Source organism: Camarhynchus parvulus, chromosome 2 (genome assembly GCF_901933205.1).
Source record: "Camarhynchus parvulus chromosome 2, STF_HiC, whole genome shotgun sequence".
Taxonomy (NCBI): domain Eukaryota; kingdom Metazoa; phylum Chordata; class Aves; order Passeriformes; family Thraupidae; genus Camarhynchus; species Camarhynchus parvulus.
Genome location: NC_044572.1, coordinates 47,612,594 through 47,636,060, shown reverse-complemented (window position 1 = coordinate 47,636,060; position 23,467 = coordinate 47,612,594). Strand labels below are relative to the sequence as shown.

Here is a 23,467-nt window from a genome sequence, read left to right as displayed (position 1 = left end):
TCTCAGCCTTGAGAAACTTGCAGATGTAGGATGCCTTTTATATGTGCTTTTATTTCTAGTTTCCCTCCATAGCACCATTATGGATCTCACAGGCTCAGAGACTCGGTATTGTCTTATATTCTCCGGAGTTTGAGTTGATGGGTTTTGCTGCATGCTTAGCGATTTCTTATAGTTTCTATTCTGACTAAATATGTGATCAGGTAAGGTAAAATGTTGAAGCTCTCTTGTAGCCCGGTGTTGCTAGGCAATTTTGGTGGCTTTTGTTCTAATACCAGTTGAGCCTTCTAAAAAGAACTGTTCCCTAGGAAAGAAAATTACACAATTGGCAGCAATATTACTACTTCATTACTGCACTGGCACTGCTGGTGGCCTTCCTTGCTTTAAATTACACTGTTTCCTTATCATGTGCCAGAAGGGTAGCCAAAGTCAAATTACTGCTGGCAGACCACAGGGATCAGCAGTATAGAAAACCTGGCAATCGCTGTATTTCTGCAGTATTAGGTGCTCTTCTTCTTATATGTTCTTGTATTACTGAGAGAATTTTTGATTGTGGATATAAAAATGGTCATGGCAGTAGTTATTTTTACTGCACTGCATCTTCAGGAAGAAGCAGAAATTACAGTGCTCCTCCTCCTGAGAGCTAGTGAGAATTAGTTGCTCTTTGGTCCTTCTCTTACTGGCAAATACTAATCCCAGAGGAGGCCATGCCAAGTGGAGATGATATTTCCAAGGTCCGTATGGCACCCTCTTCATTTGTGACTCTTGCTGCACTTCTGAAAGTGCAATGGTTCTTTCCACCCGCCTCCTCTCTGATGAGATGTTATCAACTCCATTCTGTGAAATTCGGGAAAACAACTGAAGGGATAAATGACTCACACTGAATTAAGCAGCAGCTCAGGAAGAGAAAGCACGGCTCTCTTTGAAGATTGAATCACATGACTCCCAGGTACCTTTAAGACAGGGAGATGTCTTTGAGCCCCTCTCTCCCTGGGACTTTGCAAACCTGCCCCTCCGGATTCTACATCACTGCTGCCCTCACCTCAAAATTGTTCTGATGCAATTTCAGGATGCTTTTCTTGATGAGTTTCAGGATGCACAGGAGCTGTTAGTACCACCCCTGGCACAGAGACTGGCTCCTCACCATAGGTGTCTGCCTGCCTCTCTGCATGACAGCATTTTTGCCAGGTGACTGTGTTTAGATAGCTGACTGAATAATATGATTGATTTAAGCTGACTCCCTGCTTTTTAGAGATTTGAGAATACACAGCAACCTTATCACTTTTATTTATTGTCTACTTAATCAGGTCTGCTGAAGTTCTATTTTGTAGAATGATTGTACATAGCTGACATCCTTGAATGAAGTGTCTCATTTGTGATTGTCTTTTATATGCATTGCCAATTTCATGGATCCAAGCCTCAAATTTACAGAAAAATGACTGTTTAACTCACCTCATCTTGATCCCTCATAGCATTGTGAATGGATTTTGTAAATAATGGATTGGGTGGTTCAATTTCAAACATTCCCTTCATGATAGATATGGCTTTCATACCAGTACAATCATCTCTTTTTCATCTCTTGAGTTCAAGAACTTCACAAGAGAGGTCAGAATGACCACATGCCATTTTAAAGACACAGTGGAGGATGAGTGGTATCAACACAGCAGTTTAGCAGAGTCAGAGAGAAAGCAGAGTTTTCTCAAGATCAAGGGCAGTACCTTGCCTCTGGAGGTGTACCACTGTATCTCTGCCTGCTGTTCTAGCTTTGGGGGCATGATGATCTTATCTCTGTATTACTCACTAGTGTTCCACAAAACAATCTAAGATAAGAAATTGTAATTATCTTTTCCTTCCCTTCCAAGTGGAAACCACATGTAGAAGATGCGTATTAAACTTTTTAACATGAGGGGAAAATATAATGAGCCCTTACAGCAATCAGCCAGTTTCTGTTGAGCTAGTGGCCTTCTATTCATAGTGTTTTGAACAGTGAGGTGACACAGCAGCCTGCTGTCTGTCTGGTGAACTGGTCCTCTCCTGGAGTCTGTCTTGCCTGGAGAAATCCCTGTTGTCCATATTCAGTTCCCCACAGCAGCTTTGAAATTTAAATCTCTGCTGTACTTCAAGCAAAACACTTATTGAAACACCATCACACAATCTGTGGCCTTTCAAGACAGGCTTATGAAAATATGCAAATACCTAGATGTTCTTGACACAGCTAAGAGAAATTCAACCCTGATGATATTCTGTATTCTGGGAAAAGGTGTTTACAGATGGGGTACAAAATGCAGGTACAACTCTTTTCTTCTATTTTTTTCCCCTGTTGTTTTCTGCTGATCCACAGAGGAACAACATAACATGTCAAATCTGTTTACTCCTCAAACAGTCTGGGATGCTTGAATGTCTTCATTGTAACTTAGGAAACAACTGACAGACAAAATTGTGTTGGGTAGACACTAAAAATAGGCACTGTAGGAACTGCATAAACTCCCAGGTACAAATTAGCTTTTTTTTTTTTTTTTTTTGCCAGTGCAATTTCTAATGAGAAATGAACTGAGCTTCTATCTCAAAGCTCCAGCTATAGATCAGCTAGAAATTTGAGGGACTACTTTTATCCTGAGAGGTGGCATATTGATCTACAACTCTAAGAATTGTGCCAAGAATAGGAAATCAACAAGATCTTCACCTGATTTATGTAGGCTAGACATCTGTGGCATGCCTTTCGAAGGTGATCTCTCAGAGGCGTAATTAAAACTTGATGGTGAATAATCATGATGATTTGTGTCCCCACATTGTAGCCCTGTGGCTGTTTTTATGTGGTTGTAAATGTGGTTTGTCCCTGCTTGTGAAAAGGATGGTTAGAGAGTACTGGGCTTAAGGGCTAGAATTTTGCATACAGCTCTTATGCAGAAGGTCTCCAAATTTTTCCAAGACTAGACCTCTGTTTCAGTTTAGAACTAGTCAAGTTGCAAGTTAGTGAAAAAATAAATTTAAGAAGTTTTTAATTAGTGAAACTGAGCAGCCTCTAAATTTGCTCACTTTTCAGAGAGAGGCAGTGGACGAGGCAGTGCTCTGATGTTGGAGATGCAGACTTGGGGCTGGAGAGAGTGGGCAAAGACAGCAGTTCGTAAATTAGTCTTACTTTGGTCTCTACGCATTAGCAACAAGAGCATCACTTTTTCCTTCATCCTCAACTCACCTGTCAAAAGGAGAAGGAAAGTATTGGGACAAGGGTTATCCTTCATTAGATATTTAAACACTCAGAGCAAGATACAGATTTAATTAGAGCTGCAGCCTGAAGATTTTTCCATTGAATTCTATGATTTTGTATTAGTGTGGGTAGAATTTTCAAGGCACATAAAAGGCTACTGCTGAAGCAGACTGGATTCCTTTCTTTTCTCTACTATCTGGATGATAGTTGGAATTTTGACGAAGCTGTTTGTCATTTGGTTTTTAATTATTCCTAGGGTTTGTTTGTGCTTTAAGATATTCATCCTGCCTTCTAAAAGGCCCAGCTTTCTGAGTTTATATCAGTAACAGTGATTTTTACTCTTTCATTTTGAAACTGAAAGGCGTAAACCACCATCCATTGTCTACTTATGAAATAAGGTGGGGAGAGGTGGCATCTCTAATTCGGCATGCAGAACAGTCAGCATAGTAGATACAGTTAGAGGCTGGTTATCATAAGAAGCATGAGTTAGAACCAATGATCAATTTTGTGAGAATCCCTAGCCTTTCCATTAATTTTGATTTATTGATTTTTATGAGCAGGAGCAGTGAGAAGCTCAGGCTTTGAGGAGGATCAGAGAGGCCAGTGCGTGTCAAGGGTTATTGCCTTGTTTCGTGCTGTGATTTATACAGTGAAGGTACTGGCTGCATTCTTCTGCTTGGTGTTATTTTATTTCTACTCATCATTATAGTATTTCATGACTTAAAGACAAAGGCCCTCTGAGAATCTGTTTTGTTGTGTCTCTGATATTATTACAGGCTGAAGGTCTGATTATTGGAAGTGCTGAGCCCTTGCAGCTCCAGTGGAATGAGTGGAAGCTGAAGGTGCTCTGAAAAGCACGCCTGAGGCATTTTGTTCTCAATCTGAAGGGATTGAGTTGTTCCTCATAAATATAGGTCCCTGCTTTGACTAATTCCCCCTTGGCTGCAAGTCCTTTGAAGTAAATGGAGTTTACTTGATTAAAATTAAACCTGTGCTCCAAATTTAACTCCCATCTTTGCCATGTAACTGAAGGATTGATTAGATCTTAGTAAATCTGATGTTAAAATTAATCCTCAGTTTTGCTTTCTAATTGGAATACTGCATGCTAGGAAAGATCAGAAACCTTTTTTTTTTTTGAGGGTTCAGGTGATTCTGCACACAATTCATGTTCCTACAGCAGAGTAACTGGACACACTGAAAGGGGAGTTTTGTGGCTAGAAGAGGTACCAAGACCAAGTGTCTGCAGCTGGTGCAGAGAGTCGGCCAGCCTGAGCCATTCATATACTGCTGGACAGAGTCTTAATTCTAATTTGTCCAGTTCCAGTGAGAGAAAGCGGGTGTCAGACAGTGATTCAGCCCTGGGAAAATGTGATTTATCCCAGTGCTTGATAATTTTGCTGTTCTTGCACAGGAGGAAGTTTGCCTAAGTAGTGGCTGTTTGATCGGGAAGTAAGGAAAGATGATGCTGTTTAAGCATATGAGTGACTGCTGGAAAAGTTAAAGGAGCACTCAAAAAGGGGGGAAAGGTGAAGCTGAGAGATCTGGGGACTAGGTATATGGAGAAAGTTTATTCAGCTTGACTTTTTTCTTTGCCTTTTTAAAAACATAGATATGGAACCTACTGAAGTGGCCCTGCAAGTCATGGCAGAGCTTAAAGATTCTGTTCAGTCCTTGTCTAAAGAAAGGCCCTTCTGTACTCAGGTTGCTCAGATGTGTCCAGAGGTCAGCATTGCTTCAGTCCTTAGTTTTTGAAAAATAATTTTTTGCTCAAGGAGAATCACAGCACACTCCTGCTTTTCCATTTTGGGATCAACACTACAGTGCTCTTTCATTTTTTTACTTCCTTAAAGCCAGTATTTGATTAAAAATAAGGATGTTTGGGGATTGGTTTTTGATTTTGTTTCTTTGGTTTTTATTAGGTTTGTCTCAGATAAGGTATAGATTATAGAAGATCCATTGCTTTTGATTCTGGTTATTTTGAAAGAACAAATTTAATCAGTTATATTCTCATCTCTACATCTGTCAACATTTTTCTTGTTACCTCTGTGCAATATGGTAGATCATCTGCTGTGTCAGCAGAGCTTCACATTTCAGTGTGTACATTGATCTAATCCTGTTTTGTGAGTGATGGGCCCTGGTGTTTGGTTCTCAGCAGGCAAGATGGACCATGCTGTTATAACAGTGGGGAGAGCTCTTCTTTTGATGAGCCTCTTTTCTTTATCTCTCTGTCCCAGAGTGAGCTACAAAACTTGGCACAAATGACAAACGTTGAGAGAATATTTAGGCAAGCAGGTAGTTGCTCCCTTTTCTTGCTGTCAGTCTCCTAAAGACAAGGGTCTATGTTGCGTTTTGTTGTCTTTAAGACTGTAGACCAAGGCTGGCTTTTCATAGTAATGTTTTGACATCCTTTGCTCCAAGAACTGGGATTTCACTCAAATACGCTACTTTCTAAATTTCATGGTTGATTGTATTTTACATTTATTTTCTGAAGCTCCTGCCTGTACATGTTTTATTCCACCCCCCCTTGTTTTTCTGTTTTTAGCCAGTGAGACCTGCAACGATTTCCACCCCATGTTCTTCACCCATGACAGATCGTTTGAGGAGTTCTTCTGTATCTGCATTCAGCTTTTGAACAAGACATGGAAGGAAATGAGGGCAACTTCAGAGGACTTTAACAAGGCAAGAAAAAGGGTGGGGTGGGAATAACTGGACAGAATGGTGAAACAACACCATATATTCTTCCCTAGAGGCACAGGGATTTCCTAATTCCCATTCTGCTGAAAGCCTAGAGATTTATCTCTTTGGATGCTTTGCACATCAGGATGCCAGCATTTAGAAAGTTATGGATAGAAGATGGGAGATGTAAGGAGGTTCACAGACCTTTTTCAGTCATGTTGCACTGCAGACTACAAGCCTAAAATCCTGGCTTGAGGGGAAATTCTGCCTTTTTATGTTAGCAATATTACGCTGAAGTGCTGCAGCCTCCAAGGTTGTAAATAATGCAGAAAGAGTACTGCAGTGATAATTCTGTGCATCCCTTTCATTTCATGCGAGCACTAAACTGATAAAATATTCAAGAATGGACACAATAATGACAGAGTGCTGTGCAGTTTAGCCTGCTAAAACAAAACCAAAAAACCCCAACCCAACCAACCGAAACAAAACCAAAAATAACAAACAAACAAAACCCCGTAAACCCCAAACCAAAACAAGCAAACCAAAAAAACCCCGTCAAAACCAGTGAAATAAAAATTCAACCAAAAAGCTCCTCAGTAAGAATTCTGGAAGCTTCAGCCAATCTTCTGATGCTCAGAAGAGCAATAAAGAACAGGTCTGTCTCAGTGGTCCCTAGACATCCAATTTTTACCCAATTTACCATGAGGCTGAGCAGTATCTCTGGTATTTTCTAAGAATGGCAAACTCATGCTTTTATGGCCAGCTGTCATGCTTATCTTTATTGGGATCCTCTGACTGGATCTTGGGCCTCTCCCTGGGAGATGTTGGTTTTAGAACTGTTGGTTGGGAATGAAAAAGTGAGACTAAGATGTGCTCTGTCAGAATGTGCCTTACAAGTGCTCTGAAGTCACCAGACTCAAATGTTATGTTAGAGCCAGTAGGAATGGTCATGCCTGACTTTTAATTGGAACTGTCTGTTATTGAAGTGGTCCCAATGTCCATTTTCTACTTCAGAATGAAGGTGGATTTTTAGGTCACAGTGAGGAATAACCTTTGTTGAGTTCTTTCAGGCAAGTTAGTTGGCAGCACTAGCAGAGCCCTGGCTAAAGAGAGAAAGGAAGTCCAATATCCACACTGTTGCAGTCAGATGACCTAGAGCTTTGTTCTTACATGGAATTTCTGACATGCTTCTCCTCCCTAATGATCCAGGAACACAGAAGGAATAGTAGCAAGATAATTCACTGAATCATATAGAGTTGCTAAAATCAAGAGCTTAAAAAGCAACTTTATAAAGACTAATTCATAAAATGTGGTTGTTTGAACTAAATGTGTTAACAGCTGCCTATTACTTACAGGCCTTCTACCTCAGTAGAAGAAGGATTTGTCTACATAATTTCCCACAACTTGAGTTAAAAAATTATTAGCAATCCTAGGGAATTCAGATAAAGAATTGTTCCATTTCTGGCACCAGCCTAGGTCACCCTAAAAGGAAAACAAAGAAATTTACTTTGCGGTGTTAGGCATCGTTGCAGACGTTCATAGGAGATCAGGGAGTTTTTTCTCTGATGTGACTAGTTTGCCACTTGTGTTTTCTGTTGCTGATAGTCCTGTGACTTCACCTGTCAGTTCTGTCAGGGTCAGTAATATTGGCACTGTGTCTTACCACATGTGTCATTGTGGACATGGGCAATTCTGAACTCTGTGGGGCAAACCTGAAACATTTGCCACTGGGCTTACCAGGGTTTGTGTCTGGTGGTGGCACTGTTCTGCATGATCCTGAACCCAGGATCTCTGCCGGCAGAAATCACTCTTGATTTCGTAACTGTTTCTGTAAAGGGAAGGGAATGCTAAGCTCTTGAGTCTCTAATTTCTAACACTTCTCTAATTATGTTTTACTTATCTAAATCCTTTCTTAGAGTCATAAGGAAATTTTTGTGCTCTTATCCACTTCAAATGACATGTGGTGGTGATGTGAATTACTCAGCTGATAAACATCTGAAGGGATCTGTGAGTGCAGCAAACTGTGCTCTTGTGTGGGCTTGTGAAGCACTGGAGGGCTTGCGGGGGCTGACACGTTACATGGTGGTACCCAAGGTTTACCCATCTGCTTGGTGGGTGACAGCAGCCAGTGCAGCCAATGGCTTTACCAAACTAAACACCTCCATTTTTCATCCTTACCTGGCAAGAGGCTTTGGTGATCACAGCATGTTAGTGTCCTGTATCTTCCCTGCGTGCTAAAGGTGCCCATTTCTGTGTAGTCACTTTTGAAAATTTGGCAGGCAGGGCCACATGGGCCCAGGGAGGATTCAGTCTGTCCTCTCAGAAGTGAACTGGAAGATTCCAGACCTCACAAGATGCAGTAATTTACTTGTATGAAAAAAAAAGATAAAATCTTCCATCTTCTCTTTGTGTTACTGTTTTTCAGTTTCAATAACTTGATTGTCATGGTAGTGTATGAAACACCACTTTGTTATGGTTTACTATCCCCCTGCCTGATGGGATCATTTGTTTTATTCCTTTCTCCATCCCTTCATTCCTTAAAACCTCTAAAATGAAATTAGACACTCTCAGTATATTGATTTGTAACTCTTGAGACCTGGACATTCTGCTAAAAAATCTAGACTGCTTGCTTTGATGTTTAATCATAATTGAAAAAAAGGAGCGTTATAGTTTAATTTCAAACTTTTGATTAATCACAGTAACTTGTACGTTGAGGGTCTGTAGGAGGTCTGTGTGCACATACAGAGAATTATTTCCTCCTCTTTGAATTGGGGAATGACAGGCACTAAAAGAGGCAAGGTGATTGAATTTCCCCTCAGGTTTTAGTGCCTGCTCTCAAGGGTTCTTTAAGCCACATACTAAGACTTTCTTTTGATGACAAAATGGCATACCGTGCCATCGTGGTTCTTCAATTTATGGTGTGGAGATTCCACATAGGTGAGTTCATTTTTAAAGTTTCAAAAATAATTAAACCAGCTCTTTGCTCACAGTTGGAAGAATTTTATGGTATTTTAGTGAGACATTTATGATCTCATGCTTTACCCAATTCTTATTCATTAAAAGACACACGTTTTGTCAACTCTTGCATGAGAAAAAGTCCTTTGATGTCTATGTTGATATTATGACACTGTCAGACCTAAAACCTTTTTTTCAGTCTCTCTATGCACTAGTAGACATCTGAATAGAATAATTCAGACAGGCAGCTAAGCTTATATTATGCCTTTGTAACATCTTAAGACATGCATAATTCATGTTTTGGGAGTTTCCTAGAGAAATTAAGATGCAGTTGTATAGATAGACATGCAAGTGGCAACAATTCCATTTGAAACCTTTTTGTTTTTATTTGAGCCTACAGATGATCAAAGGACACTTTGCAAGTTTCTCCAAAGTCATTTGAAAACAGGCAGCGTGGTTTATGGCTTTGAAAATATAATCTCCAAGCTTTACATACTTCTACATGTTTTATTAAAGCAGAAGAAAGTGTTGTGTATTGATTTTTGGAGTCAGTGCTGACTGTAAGAAAGCTGGCCTGAGTTATCTCACATCCAGCATCTAGAAACCTTCATCAGCAGCCTGCCCATTTAAATAGGTGCCCATCAGTCAGATTTCCATCTCGTAGGGACCGCCCTACACTCTGCCAGGGTAATCAGACTCTGCTGCCACACAGACTGAGAAATACTTTAACTGCTTTGAGATTTATGGTTTCTTTTTAACACAGTGGTAGGGGGAATTCAAAGTACCTGCTGGACAGTAAAATTCCTTCCATGGGGCCAAATGAAAGCATACTCCCAAAGGAAAAGTTTTTGTTGATCCCCACTAGGTGTCCTTTAGTAAATGCACCTGGATTGCCCTAATGTGGATTTACACTGTGATTGATATCTCTTTAGTGGTCTTCTTGTAAAATACACATATTGTTTCTTGGAATACAAGGAGACAGCAAGTAGGACATTGTATAGGGGACAAGATTATCCTCTTAACTCTTTTTTTTTCAGAGATTTCAGTCAGCTGCTTTTTGTAGGTTTGAAGTTCACATGCTAATAGGAGGAAGGGTGAGCAAATGGATTATTTTAATTGCAGCCATAACTTGTCTTATTAAACCTGCAGAACAGAATAACCAATTTGCAAATTCTGTACCTTGTGTTGTACCATCTTAAAAAAAGCAGATTAAAGGTAAAAATAACTGCTTCCAGTCCCAGTGTGGAAGGAAAAAGACAATTTTTTTTACTTGGCTAGCAGGGTGTTGAAGCTGCATTACAGAGAATGGGCACAATGTGGCTGATTTTATTAGTATTAGTGTAGTTGTTGGGTTTTAGATGAAAAAAATGACTACTCACAACAAGATGCAGATTATCATTCCAGTGTGGCTAAAGTTAAATTGGAGGAACCAAAACTGAAAAAAAAATCGTAAGTACTGTGATATAAGGTGCTTGAAAACAAAATCCACTGTATTCACTGAAATTACAGGTTTGAGGAATAGGAAAGTGGGACAAGGTTGGGTAATGATGCTGCCAATGCATTTTTCTTGTTACTTAGAGATCTAGTTAATTTGCCCTCTGGACATGTGTTTGAAATCATCACAGTATAGAACATGATTTTTAAATGTTTTGTGGAAATGTATTTTTTAATAAGAATATGTAATAATCTCGCATAATATAGAAGAAGAAGAAGAAGAAAATACTTTGTGATTTATAAAATATTCTCTGAAACCTCAAAAAACTGGTTTCAGCATTCAGCTAGTATCCATTTCACAGTGGCAACCTGCTAAGGAATTGCCCTTGTGGTATCTGGCTATTTCAGGGACACACCAAGCTGCAGCACAGGATCCCCTTGCAGCAGGGGGGTCTGCTCAGCAAGATGATAAAAAATGTCACTGACAGGCATGCACATAACAAACTGCCTTTGTGGAGATCAGAGGAGTAGACATTGTTCACAGCGGCAACAGATGCAAACAATAAATGCCCTACGTGAGTCCTGTAATTAAATAGCAAACTAAACACAGAGGCATTTGATAACCACAAAAGATGTTTATGGCTCGTGCTCAGGCTCTGCAAACATTTTTCCTTGCTCACTGACAAGATAACAGAAAAGGTAACCAGGCGTAACATAAAAATGAAAAATACCATTTCCTTCTTCGGTGGAGGTTTGGAAATGCCATGCCACAGATTTCTCAGCTTCTCTGGTGCTGTTGTGTTTTTGGCAGCTGTAGGGATGAATAATTGGGGAAGGCTGGGTTCAAAATATGACTAAGTGTTCAAGGACAGGCTCTTAAGAAGCAAACTTGTGTGAGAGGTGGTTTGTGTGAAAATGTGGTGAGCCAAACCCACCATCAGGTACTGTGAGTTACCCACAAGGAAGCAAAGGCCTAGGGGGTCATTTTGAAAGGGTCAGAGCAACAATGTGAGGAGTTGTCACAGCTTTGCTGGGTCCGCTGAAAACTGGGGAGACTCAAGGAGCAGACTCTGCATAGCTCCTGTCCAAAATGCCCCCCTGTCTGCCGCCTTGTGGTCCTAATGCTAGTCCTTGCCACGGCAGCTCTGTGCCTGACATGGAAGTGACAGGGCTTTGCCTCACTCCAGTGGGAGCAGCAGGTCCCCAGCATGCTCAAGTGATCCCCTCTAGTGGCACTAACAACATTCTGCACTTTTCTGCTCCTTGCAGCCTTGGCCAAGTCTTGATAAACCAGACTTAGCAGGAAGGAGGCAAAGGCACTCAGAGCTGAAATGCCTTGGTAGTGAAGCAGCTGCAGGGTCAAAATCAGAACCAGGATGTCTGGCCACTTGCTCCAGCCTCCTCCATCACCCTGCCACAGATGCAGTAGCAGCTCCAGCCCCAAAGGGGTGCTTTCCTCTCTCTGTGCTTCTCTTTCCCCCACTCAGCTGCACAGGGAGGCTTGGAGAAGGATTGCAAATGGTGGCTTCAGAAAAGGAAAGAAGCATTACCTCAAACAAGAGAAAAATAATTCAGACAAACTTGAAAGTAAAATCCTTTGGTCAGTCTTTAAACCTGTTTGTCGCCTCCTTTTCAATGCAATGAAAGAAGGAAGGAGAGGGATGGTAAATAGCTCTTCACAGATGCTCTCCAAAGCATTATTGTTTTCTTATGGGTCTGAAGCAGATGAATTTAACTTCTTTTGGGAGAAGCTTTGGAAGGCTGTTCTGTTTGGATTTTACTGTTGGGAAATGCCAGGCTAGTGCAATGATTGCACCTCTCTGTTAGCTTTATTGCACCTTCCCTTGAGAATGCTTTGTTTATATCACTCAGGGATATTGCAAATAAATTATTCTCACATAGAATGAATTCAGTATTCCCCAGGCTGGGGCAGATTAGCACAAATTAAATCCCACATTTTCACACCTGAGGCCAATAGCACTTTATTAACTTTTATTAGAAAAAGATAATTGCTATAAATATATTGTATCATTATTTGTGAAATGCATGAATTTATAAAAAAATTGTGGCAATTAACATTTTGCAAGTCTGCTGCATAGATTACAGAGCAAATGAGACTTTTTAATTGAAGAAATTACTCCCTTCAAATATAATAGGAATCTTTTAGAAAGCATAATTTGGGCGCAGAAAAATTGTCAAGTCTATTCCATCAATAACCTATTCCTTCAGAATGGTCTTTTTAAACAGTGCAATGGAATGTGATGCAGAGAGAGCCTGTTTAAGACCTTTCCCTAGCATTTGGTCAGTGTTCCCTCTATGCTTTTTGTGGCCTAGATATTCCAAATGTATGCCTTCATCAGCTGCTCGCTTAGGAATGGCTTTGCTTAGTCTTCTCCATCTCTGTGCATTTATCTCCACCTGTCAGTTCTCCAAATGTGTCCCATAGCACTCATCTGCTGCTCCTGGCTGCAGGAACCTGACAAGGGGTGTTTAAGATGCTGAAGAGGCATCTTTCCATTTACTGAGGCATCAGTCTGTAAAAATCAGATTTAAGTATTCATACCCCAAAACATCAGGGCTGTCAAGCTCAAAATAATTGAACAACAGTATCACATTTTTAAATCTAGATGGTTGCTTCCTTCTGAAAAGTTTTCAGTCTGAACTAGCATTGTCAAGAATGCAAATACATTTAAAAAACTAATTTGTGAAATTAAGTACTTAGACTGCATAATGAAGCAGTTAACTTGCCCTTTTTCTGCACTTTGTAGCTCATGAACTATTTTTCTAGTTCAAAGACATTTTTCATTTAAAACAGTGTCTTTACTATTTTTTGTCTTTGCCACAAGGCTTTGGAAGTCTTTAGTAATAGGGTCATATCTAGTTACAGATGAACAGTCCTTCTCCAGTGACCAGATATGCAATGATTTCATGGAGGGCATAGCCTTAAAAGGAAAATAAGTTTCAAGCTTGATTTCTGCCCATTTATATGCCTGGATGGGTGCACCAACAAAGAGATGGATTCTTCAAGCCAAAAAATCAAGGGAAGGGAAGGACGTCTCAACAAAACATCTGTTATTTTTAAACAAGAAAAGAGTATTTTAGTGTAATGCATTCCTTGACCAACAGCTTGTCTTGTCCTTTCCCTAATGATGAAAGACTCTGTTGGTTTCAGCAGTGGAATCTCGTATTTGTGGAAAACCTAGCCATTGTTGGCAGAGGGGATTTTATCCCCCAGATTTCTAGTGAAGTCTGTGTGTTACTGTAGAATACATGCAGGTCTGTATAACACCCTGGAGATGACAATTTTTAAAGCTGCTGGTACTTCATACTTTCAAAGCACTCTTCATTTTCATCTCAGTGGGTGCTGATCAAACCAATAAACTTTCTCAGCCTTCAAAAAGATGACTGAGTGGAAAGCCCAATAACCAGAGGAGAAACACTGAGTGTAGGTTATCTGTGCTAACCGCTCTTTTTCTACTCGACAGAAACCTTTTGCACTGGAAAAAAAATGCCTCAGTTGCATGTAGAGTGTGTTAGTGGTGAAGGGAAATGATATAACCTAACTGGAACTGTCACCAAAACAGCATATTTTCTGATATTGCCCCTGTCATTCCTGTCTAAAAGTGTGGATAATAATCAGATCCCAGGAACCACTCTTGTCTCTGTATTTTTATTTATTCTTTCTAGGATGTGTTTTTGTAGTACAGTTAAATCAGAGGTGCATGGCATATGGCTTTTTGCTGCATGAATTGCTGCTGATGTGAATGTCAGTGGGCATATAATACCAGATTTTCATTTTGTGAATCACAATGCATGGAATTCAGCCCAAGAGCTCCCCAGACTATAGACCTTATTATAGGCAAATAAAAAAGGGAAGGAAGGGGGGAGAGGTGATGTCTCGGATATTTTGTTTCAGTTGAATTGAGGTTATCGTGATGAATGATGCAGCTGACAATGAGATTTTTATAGCCTCTCTTGGAGTAGCAGAAGAGCTTGTATTATTGTTGGTTTGCTTTAAGTAATTGTAATCTAAATAGCACCATGGTTGAAAAGAGCAGCAGAAATCTTTCATTTGTGTCTTGTAAGCAAAGCCAGGGTGCTTATTTGTTTTTGTCTCGTCTGTCCTTATAAAAACGTCCTTCATTGTTTGCATCTTACATCTCGGGTATTGTCTTGATTGAATATGTCAGTCACCATTAAAGAGGCGTTTGCCAGTCAGGGGCTGCTGCTGCCTGTCTCTATTTTTAGCACATGAGGTAACTGGCCAGCAGCTGACAAGCTGATCCTGCTACCCATGCACCAGTGTAAATTAAGGTTGGCTGTGATGGAGGCAGATGGGAGGGAGGGCTGCTGGAAGGCAGCGTGAGAGGGAGGGAGAGGATGGTGTGTGGGTGCAGATGGGCTCTCCTCTCCTTTACCCACATCAGCTACCTCAGTCCACATCCACACCATACACACTGGTCCAACACAGGTACCTGCCTCTGCTGGCTCTCTGTAGATTACCTTTATTAGGTGGTCACAGGTTAAACTGGGCCTTGGTGTGCTAATGTGAGCTGTCCTCAAATTCCCAGACGCTGCATGAGAGGGAAGATGGAGAAGGTGAGGGGTTTAGCATGTCCTTTCTGAAGGCAGTGTTAAGTTTTGCCCCACAGAGCGTTTGGCCTTGAGACTACAGCAGAGGCAGTTGTTATTTGGGATGGCAGTGAGGCTTAGACACGTGGACTTGGGTTCTGCCACATTTCCACTGAGAGCTAGATAGATTACTGGGAGATGGAAGGTATTGTGTGTGCCTCTGAAAGTGGTAAGGCTCTTTTTTCTTTGTCCTTTCCCGCCTTCACTGTGGATTCGAATAGTATGCAAAAAATCTTGTGGATTTATTGATGACTAAAATATAATTTATTGGGAGGTTCCACCCCAGTTCCTCAAGTTACCTTTATATGTTGGTCATGGTAAGCAGAGAAGCAAGGCCCCCAGTAATGCATATGAAAGCTGAGGAATATTACCTTAAAAACTGAGCTCAGAAATGGAGACAGATTAGATACCATGCAAGTATATCAACCCAAACAACGGGGAGAGGTGAAGGAACAAATATCAGAATCCTTGAAAAAGACATTTGTGTAGATGATTAAAGATCTTGCTGTGTCAGCTGAAGATACTTGTGCCATGGCCATGAAACTGAAATGCTCAAGAACCAATCCTTGCATCAAGAATGTGAAGTCTGCTTCTAAAAGACTTCTGTGGAAGTATCTGGAAAAAGAGCTTTCATGCATGCTTTGAATTTTATGGCAATTTTTTCTCTGAAGACTTTTCTTCAGATTTCAAGCATCAGTTTTCTCTCTCAGGGAAACTGATCAGAACCTCAGCAGGAAGAGCTTAAAAATTGCAGTTCGATCCATTTTGCTTGACTAGTACATGCTGCCTAGAACTTTTGTTGTACTTAACCAAGAGCCCAAAGGAAACCACAGATCTCATCATATCATTTTTACATTGTCAGCCTCTTCAGAAGCAATTGACCAGCCTTTCATAGTAAAAATAACATCTCTAAAGCCACCAAGTGGAAAAATGAAACATCTTTGTTTTTGTAAAATCAGATGTGTGAGATAAAGAATGTAATCCCATAGCTGTCAAGATTCTGAGATTCCTTCCAAAAACTCATTTTTATGTAAGCTAGGGTTCTGGAAATTCTTAAAGGACTGTTACCTTCCCTGGGGATCTGGAAGTTGTTAAAAGGCTGTTTTCTTCCCAGTGATTTTCTTTTTTGATGTCATTGTCATATAACTGATACTTCTTTATTTTAAAACCTATATGTCATGATTTTTTTTTGAAAGCTAGGACTGCATGTAGCAATCTTAATGAATTTCTCTCTGTGTTCCTTTAGCTTTTCTCCGTGTTCAGTACTCCAATCTCCAATAGGATTTATTCCCCCAGACTTACTTTCCACCTGTCCTCTTTCCTTGGAACAATGGCATGCCTCATAGTACTTCCACCTGCCTTAATGAGCATGTTAATGGCTTTTCTCACTTTCTAGCTGGAGACACTCACTGACTGCTTTGGGCAGCCACGTCTGTCAAGACATCAGAAAAGACCCTTTCAGCTCATAGAATATTGGAAGCCAGTTTTTGGAGCCAGGATGGGTGTTATTGGCAGCTATGTATTTTCAGCAGTGGTAGAATTCTGAAGGCCACTGTTAAAATTGTAAAGTCAAAATTAAACGTGCACATGTGTTTCTTCTTTCTAAAAATTGATCCATATGGACAAAAAAGTCTTACCTCAGAAGCAGTGGTATAAATACAATATTTTAATAATGATGGCAGAGAACAAGATACTCTTTTATCTAGCCTAATTCTGCACACGGTGCACTTTAAAGTTTAATTTACTTAGAGAAAAGAACTGTCTCCACCAATCTGGGAGATGGACTTCAGGTAAAAGGTATTTTATGTGTGCAGCTTGAAAATGGATTCAGTTATATACACGGCCTGAATGGCCCTTTGCTGTGTAAAATCTTTCAAGTACCAGGCAAAATCTTTAAACTGGTGGTTCTACTTTAGGAGAAAAGAAAGAAAATATCTCCATAAAACTTATTTACCTTTGCATGGGTTAAGGGTGTTTTATTGCCTTGATGCTTTTAAGCTCCAGAGAACAGGATGTTTCATAGCTGCTCAATTTGCTTTAGTTATTATAATTTGAAAGAGTTTGATGGTTCTAATTTCCTTCTCTACGCTTCTTGATTTTAGTACTAGAGTAACACTTCAGTATCTTGTATTGATTTTTATGGTGGCCAGGGTTTTGATATTAATTTCTGCAGATATTTTCTCTGATACTAAAAGCTGAGGATGGGTGACTGGCAAAGCAAATTGTGGACTCAGAAAGGCAAATTTCATGTTTTACAAATATCACTGTAGGTACTTGCTTGTAGGATGGTCTCTGGGCTGATGAGTACCATGAATCACCAGTGCACCCTTGTGTGGTGTGGACTAACTGCACACTGGGTTGCATTAGCTAAAGCACAGTCAGCACGGCAGAGGAAGGGATTATTTCCCCCAGCTTGGCCTTTATGAGGCAGCAACTGGAAGATTGTGTCCAGTTTTGTGCCTTAGAAATGGGGAGAAACTGATGAAATAGAGCTAGTCCAGCAAAAGGCTACCAGGATGATTAAGGAGGATGGAGCATGTGGCGTTCAAAAGGAATGTGAAGGAACCAGGTTTGTTCATCCTGGAAAAGGCTGGATCCAGGGTGGATCCAGTTGTACCTTCTGCCATTGTTAGAACAAGAAGGATGAAGAGAAGATGCACGCCCTTCTCAGAAGTACACAGAGAAAGAAGAGAATAGAAGTCGCAATGAAGAAAACTGTTAGGATGTAAGGATAAAACACTCCCAACTACTGATACTGGTGCAGCTCTTGAACCAATTGCATGGAGAGATTATAAAATCTTTATCCCAGGAGAAAAACAAAACTTGCCCAGAATTGCCCTGAGGCACCTGACTTAAGTATGAAATTAGCTTTGCTGTGTCTGCAGAACTCAATGCCTAGAACGGTCTAGCTACCTGAAATATTTTGGAGTTTTATGGGTAAAAACTACTTTCTCATGCAGTAGGATATCTTATCCAAATAGGAAGAAGTGGTAATTCATGTCATTGATCATCATTGAAACAAATTCAGATGGAGCATCAGCCAAGCTCATAAATTTTTCCTAATGTTAAATAAAGCATAAAAGATCATTGCGATGGATTCTGTGGCCCCTTTAAGAAGTCAGGCTTTCCCCATTAACTGTGGTGATTCCTTTAAAGCAGTTTTAACTTGTCTTGGCTTTGACAGCTGAGCTGTTACTACTCAGGGGCATTCAAGCCCCTTCAGAAATGTGATGTTGAAAGCATTTCTTCAAAATTTTCTTGCCAACATTTACAAAAGTATGTTTTACTAAATGGTTACCACTGGCTATACTACAGCACAGCTGACATGGTAACTTCTGTAACCACAGTAACTCGTTAGCTCATTTGAACCCTAATACTTAAAGCAGGCAATGTGTGTAGAAGTTGCAGAGCCATGTTTGGCTGCTAGTGTATTGCTGTTTGTGGCTGGCTGTTGGGGTTTTGTTTTGTTTTGTTTTATAAGTGCTTATCTTGTACCAAAACCTTGCTTTTGCTAAAGTTCCATTGTTTACAGGTTCTAGCTTCAGGTGCAAGCTGTCATTTCACCATCCCAGGAAGTTTCAGGTTTTTCTTTTAAGCACAGATTTATGACCAAAAGGAGAACACCATTTAAATGGACAGAATATACAAAGGGTAAAAAAGGAGAGCAGAAGGGTGATGTCAAGTGATTTTTGTAGGATAACAAGGATGTATAAATTATGTCTTCCTGCATGTTGCCTGAAAAGTTAGTGGTAGAGATGGGAACTTAGCCCACACCTCACTTGTCAGTGCTTTGGTGACAGGACAATTATATCTTGATTTTTTTTTTTGTATGATACACAATTCTGTTAGCAAGGAGACGGGTTTTTTTTTCCCTCTATGGTGGAAGCATCTTCCACATTAAAGCAAAATATTTACCCTTTGTTTACATCCTTTAAAGGTTAAAGTAATTAAGTGGTTAGATGCAGTGTTTGCTGCACCTTTGGTGTCAATGGCTGAAGTGAAAATGCTTGGCAATTTGAGACCGTAACAAGAAGGATGAGGATAAACTGAAGAGATGGCATTCACAGTCTTTTTGTGCACAACCTCTCATGCACAGTTAGAAGCAGTAAAAATTTGAGAGCAATTATGAGAGAACCAGAGCTGCCAGAGATATTTTTTCCCTCTGCTGAAATGACCAGAAAGAACGCAGTCATAAATGACAAATTTAATAATCCACCATTATTTACCAGTATGTGCATATGTGAGCACAGAGTTGGCAACGTTTGCCAAGGCAAACCAGGGCACACTGTGCCCATAGTTAGCCCAGCATTGCAGCTGGCTTTGTGGGGGTGAGCTTCTGTGGCTGCCACAGGTGTTACAGATGCTCCGTATTGGGCAGAAGGTACAACAGGACCTTGAATATAGAAACCTGTATGTTCGTGGTGCCTGGCTCCAGCACAAAGCAGCAGTGCTCCTATTGCCAAGGAGAGACTATGCCTTGGCCTTTCTGGAAAAAAGTTCCCTGCTGTCCAGATGTGAAAATTAGTTTCTGGCTAACACAGAAATGTTGAGCACCACTTGAAAGGACAACAGCTCAGGTGTGGAAGGCAGCCAGATCTCACTGCAGGCTGTGGCTCAGGTAGAAACGTTGTCCACAGTGGCAGTATTAAAAAAAGAGTTATAAAAAAGCTTCCAAAAGCATTGCATCCTACAAAGCAAAGCTATTTTGATTAAACTCATAATTTTAAAATAAAACAGCTGCAGAGAAACCAAGAAAACCAGCAAATCCCTTCTCACTGTTTTTCCAGATAGTACAAAGTGTTATTTAAAAAAAAAAAAGGATGTTAAAAATCTATTTATAAATCAAAAGAAGAAAAGCAGACAAAAAAATTGTACAAGCAACATTAAGCTGCAAAAATTTTCCTTGGACACATTGCAGTACCTTTTCAAAGCAGCATATGGGGTTTATTCTGGTGACTCTAATTTTAACATGAATGGGAGTCACGTGGAATACTCCTGGCATACGGCTTTGAAAATATATCCCTGCATGATTAAGGAAGACTGAAATATTTTTAAACATCTATTTATATTTTTTTTAAAACCAATTCTGAAATGTTTTTAAAGGAAAGCATTAATGGAATGAAAGTGGTCCAACCCTGAACAAAGCAGTAATGTAACAGGTAGAAATACTACTGGCTTAGCACTGTAGATATGTTTGTGTTTCAGAGGCTGGGTAAAGAAGAGCGAGGAAAACTTGGAGTTTGTGCCCACTGTTGCAACTGCCCCTGCATTGCTTGACCTTTATGAATTTGTATCTTGACTTGGAGGATGAAGTCAATCATTCCACCTACCACGTGCAAAGAGCAGAGGGTTCAGCGAAGGCAGTACAAGGTGGGACTTGTCTCTGTGATGGCAATTGCCAGTTAGCAGTATTGACAGCATCTTTAGCTCAGGGATGATCGAGTCTGGAGAAATATGTACTCTGAAGATCAATTAGAGAGAGGCTCATTAGCGGGAAGGAAGTTCTGAGCAGATGCAACAGCCCCTGACAAAGTGAGCCAGAATGCTGATAGAGCTGGGCCTGGTGTGTGGGCTGAATGTGAAGCAGGGTTGCTGCAGGGAGGTTCAGAGAGTCCTTTCTGACAGCCGGTCCTTCCCACCCATCTTCAGAGAAAGCAGTCTTAACAGCTTCTTGAAATGTTTTGAAAAGGATAAGACACAAAATGTCCATAAAACCATATTGATGAATACAGACATGGGCATAGTGAGCAGTATGGACAGTCATCTGGTGTCCTTCTAAAGATGCTGAGAAAGGGGAAGAAGTTACTTTCCCTTTTCTAATATTTTTTTTTTCCTCACTTTTTTTAAACAGAGAATGAAAGGTTAATTTTTATAACTTCAGTTTTGTGGGGGCTGCTGCTTCAGTGCTTAAGGATCTCCTCTGATTGTTTGCAATACCTTATTGCCTGACTTACTAATATTTATCTGTCTTGACATCAGAGACACATGAAAAAGGAAGTTGCCTGCCTTTTATTCTTTTCACGAAATCTTCACCAGTGATATCATGATGCTGAGCTCACCCGTCCTTTTTATCCGTTGACTTTGAGTGGAGTTTCTCTGGTCATTCCAACAGAGTTGCCACTTTCCAGACTTAAACATGAGATGAAACAGGCAGCATAAAGAAGGAGTATTTATGCCAGCTTTATTTAAGCAAGAGACTTCATTTAAGCAAGGCTATTTATATAGCAAGGTTATTTATACTACATTTGGCTGTGAATGGGCGTGTGTGGGCACGCTTCTGTTGTGCATGCGACACGTGTTTGGGGTATGTATATTTGGCTGCACATTTCCATGTACAGGGATTAAAAAAGTGGCTGTTAGTGTCTCTGAGAAGGGGATGTTTGCAAAGCCCAGCTCAGGGAGATGTTGAAATCCTCAGGAACAGATGCCTGCTGCCAGAGGCTGACACAGAATAGAAGCATCAGTAGCTCATTTTGTGTGCTCCGAATTACCTTATGAGGATGTGGATGGAGGATATTGCCCTTTCTAGCTGAAGCTAAGTGCACACTTGCAATAGCTCCATGGTAAACAGCCCTAACTGTTCAGTCAGCTTATGTGAGCATTCATTTGACTTTCATTCCTGCATGAGGTGGAAGCAGACAGAACACGTTCTTCTCAGGAAAATTTGTTGTGTGCTTGCTGGACCTGGAAACTGGACTCGTGTTTTCTGTTCTTCACATTAGCTGCAGTCTTGGCAATCCCTTTCTGCACCACCAGAGCCTTCTGACACTTACCCTTCCATGCAAGCCTGGAATGCAAAAGCAGTGCTAAGGGGATGTGGAAAACATGGATTGGCTCTCATCACCAGCTATTAAAATAATAGTCTGAAGATCCTTCAGCAGCAGCTGGGAAGGTGAACCAAGGCAAAGATAACTCTGTAATTGAGTTGTTTTCAGTATACTCTTTCTAAACATCATCAACTAGCATTGTCAGTCTGGCCTTAAAGGTGCAGTCACAGCAATACTCTTAAAGCTGCTGGGTGTCTGATTGGTACTCTTAAATGACATACAGCAGAAGCTTTTAAAATTAAAACACACACATAGAAAACTCTTTTCAGTAAAAATCTCATTTCTTTTTCCAGGATGCCTAGTCAAGTAAATACTGGGTTTTTAGAAATCCAGAGATGATTGCTAGCATCATCCAGTGTACACAGTCTTAAGGGTCTGTTGGATAAAACCCAAAGCCCCTGCTTCAGGTCTCACACTACTAATCTCTTCTCCATTAGCAAGGGAGAGCATGAGTTTTGTGTGAACAGATTTAATCTTCCTGTGCAGCAGATGTGCTGACACATGGGTTTCTCTAGTCAATGGGGTAAATAATCCTCTGTTTAAGTAGTTCCTAAGTACCTATTTGTGTAATTAACATATTAAAAAACTCATGCATCATTATTTAAACAGTGAGCCATGGCAGCATCAGACTGAGTTCAGATAACTGAGACAGATGACTTTTTCCTTTATTTTGTCCATCCTATTGCACTTTGGTTTTGTTAAAATCAGAAAAGCTGAAGAAATAATTCTGTTGCCATTTCATGTGATTGAGTAGAGATTTAACTACCATTGTCCAGAAGAAGAAAACCACAGTGTACTAATGAATAAGATGGAAGGGGAGCATGCATGCCTGTAAGAGAGGCAAGACCGAGAACCTAAGGGGCATAATTTGTTTCAACAGTGTTAGTACGATGTATATTCCACAGTGCCCATCCTATGGAGAACCAAGCATTAAATGGAAGTCTCAGACTGTTTGGATTGAAGATAAACCTGGCTGCTGCTGCTTGTTTGGCAGCCTGTGCAAAGCATGAGCTGGAGAAGTGGCTAAAGATGGAAGGTAAAATGCTGCAGTGATGTGAAATTGTTCTGTCCTGGCCATGTGTACTCTAGACAGTGATTGAATGAAAGAACTGAGATTACAATGACATGACTGAAAATGCTCTCGATATGTTCCAAAGGGTTTTGATACAAAATTTTGATATGCATTTGAACAATGTGGGCAGAGGAGGGAGCAGGGAAAATCCTAACCCCGACAGTGGATGAAGAATATGTGATAGATTTGGCAGATAGTGCTTATATGGTCTGAATGTACTGAAAATTTTAAAACTCACAAGGTGGTTTCTGAGCCTTTTGCAGTTTTGTATTTAAGAGTGCTATGTGAGGAATCCTGAATCCGATGATGTGTACTGTGAAACCTTCTGCTGTCTACTGTCTGGATTTATTATAATTGATTTGAAATTCCTCAGTGCCCTCTCATGCTATATGACTGCAATGTGTGTTTGAAATGGCAAGACTTAAAGGTTGCAGACAGCTGCGGGGGCTTGTGTATTTTAAGGGCTTTTTTAATATGATAGCTATCCAAAGACAAACTATGATTGTATACGACACCGCCGCCAAACCTAAACATCACTTGAGGTTGTTTGTCTGCTGTACCCACTGTCAAGGTTAGAAATAATTTTCTTTTTTTTTTTCTTTGTGCATGTATCAAAAACTATGCAGCTCCGAATTTGTTCACTGTGGCAGAACAGTCTTCCTCTAA

The 23,467-nt window shown here is 40.4% G+C and overlaps 1 protein-coding gene across 4 annotated transcripts in view; it reads left to right on the top strand.

The window, feature by feature from the left end:
* Positions 1–23,467, top strand: part of ELMO1 (engulfment and cell motility 1) — a 302,044-nt gene that overhangs the window by 191,783 nt on the left and 86,794 nt on the right. For all 4 annotated transcript variants that reach the window (XM_030965282.1, XM_030965290.1, XM_030965299.1 and 1 more), the window contains one exon: positions 5,748–5,884. In XM_030965282.1, the coding sequence (XP_030821142.1) occupies positions 5,748–5,884 (137 nt within the window). The remainder of the gene's footprint in view (positions 1–5,747; positions 5,885–23,467) is intronic.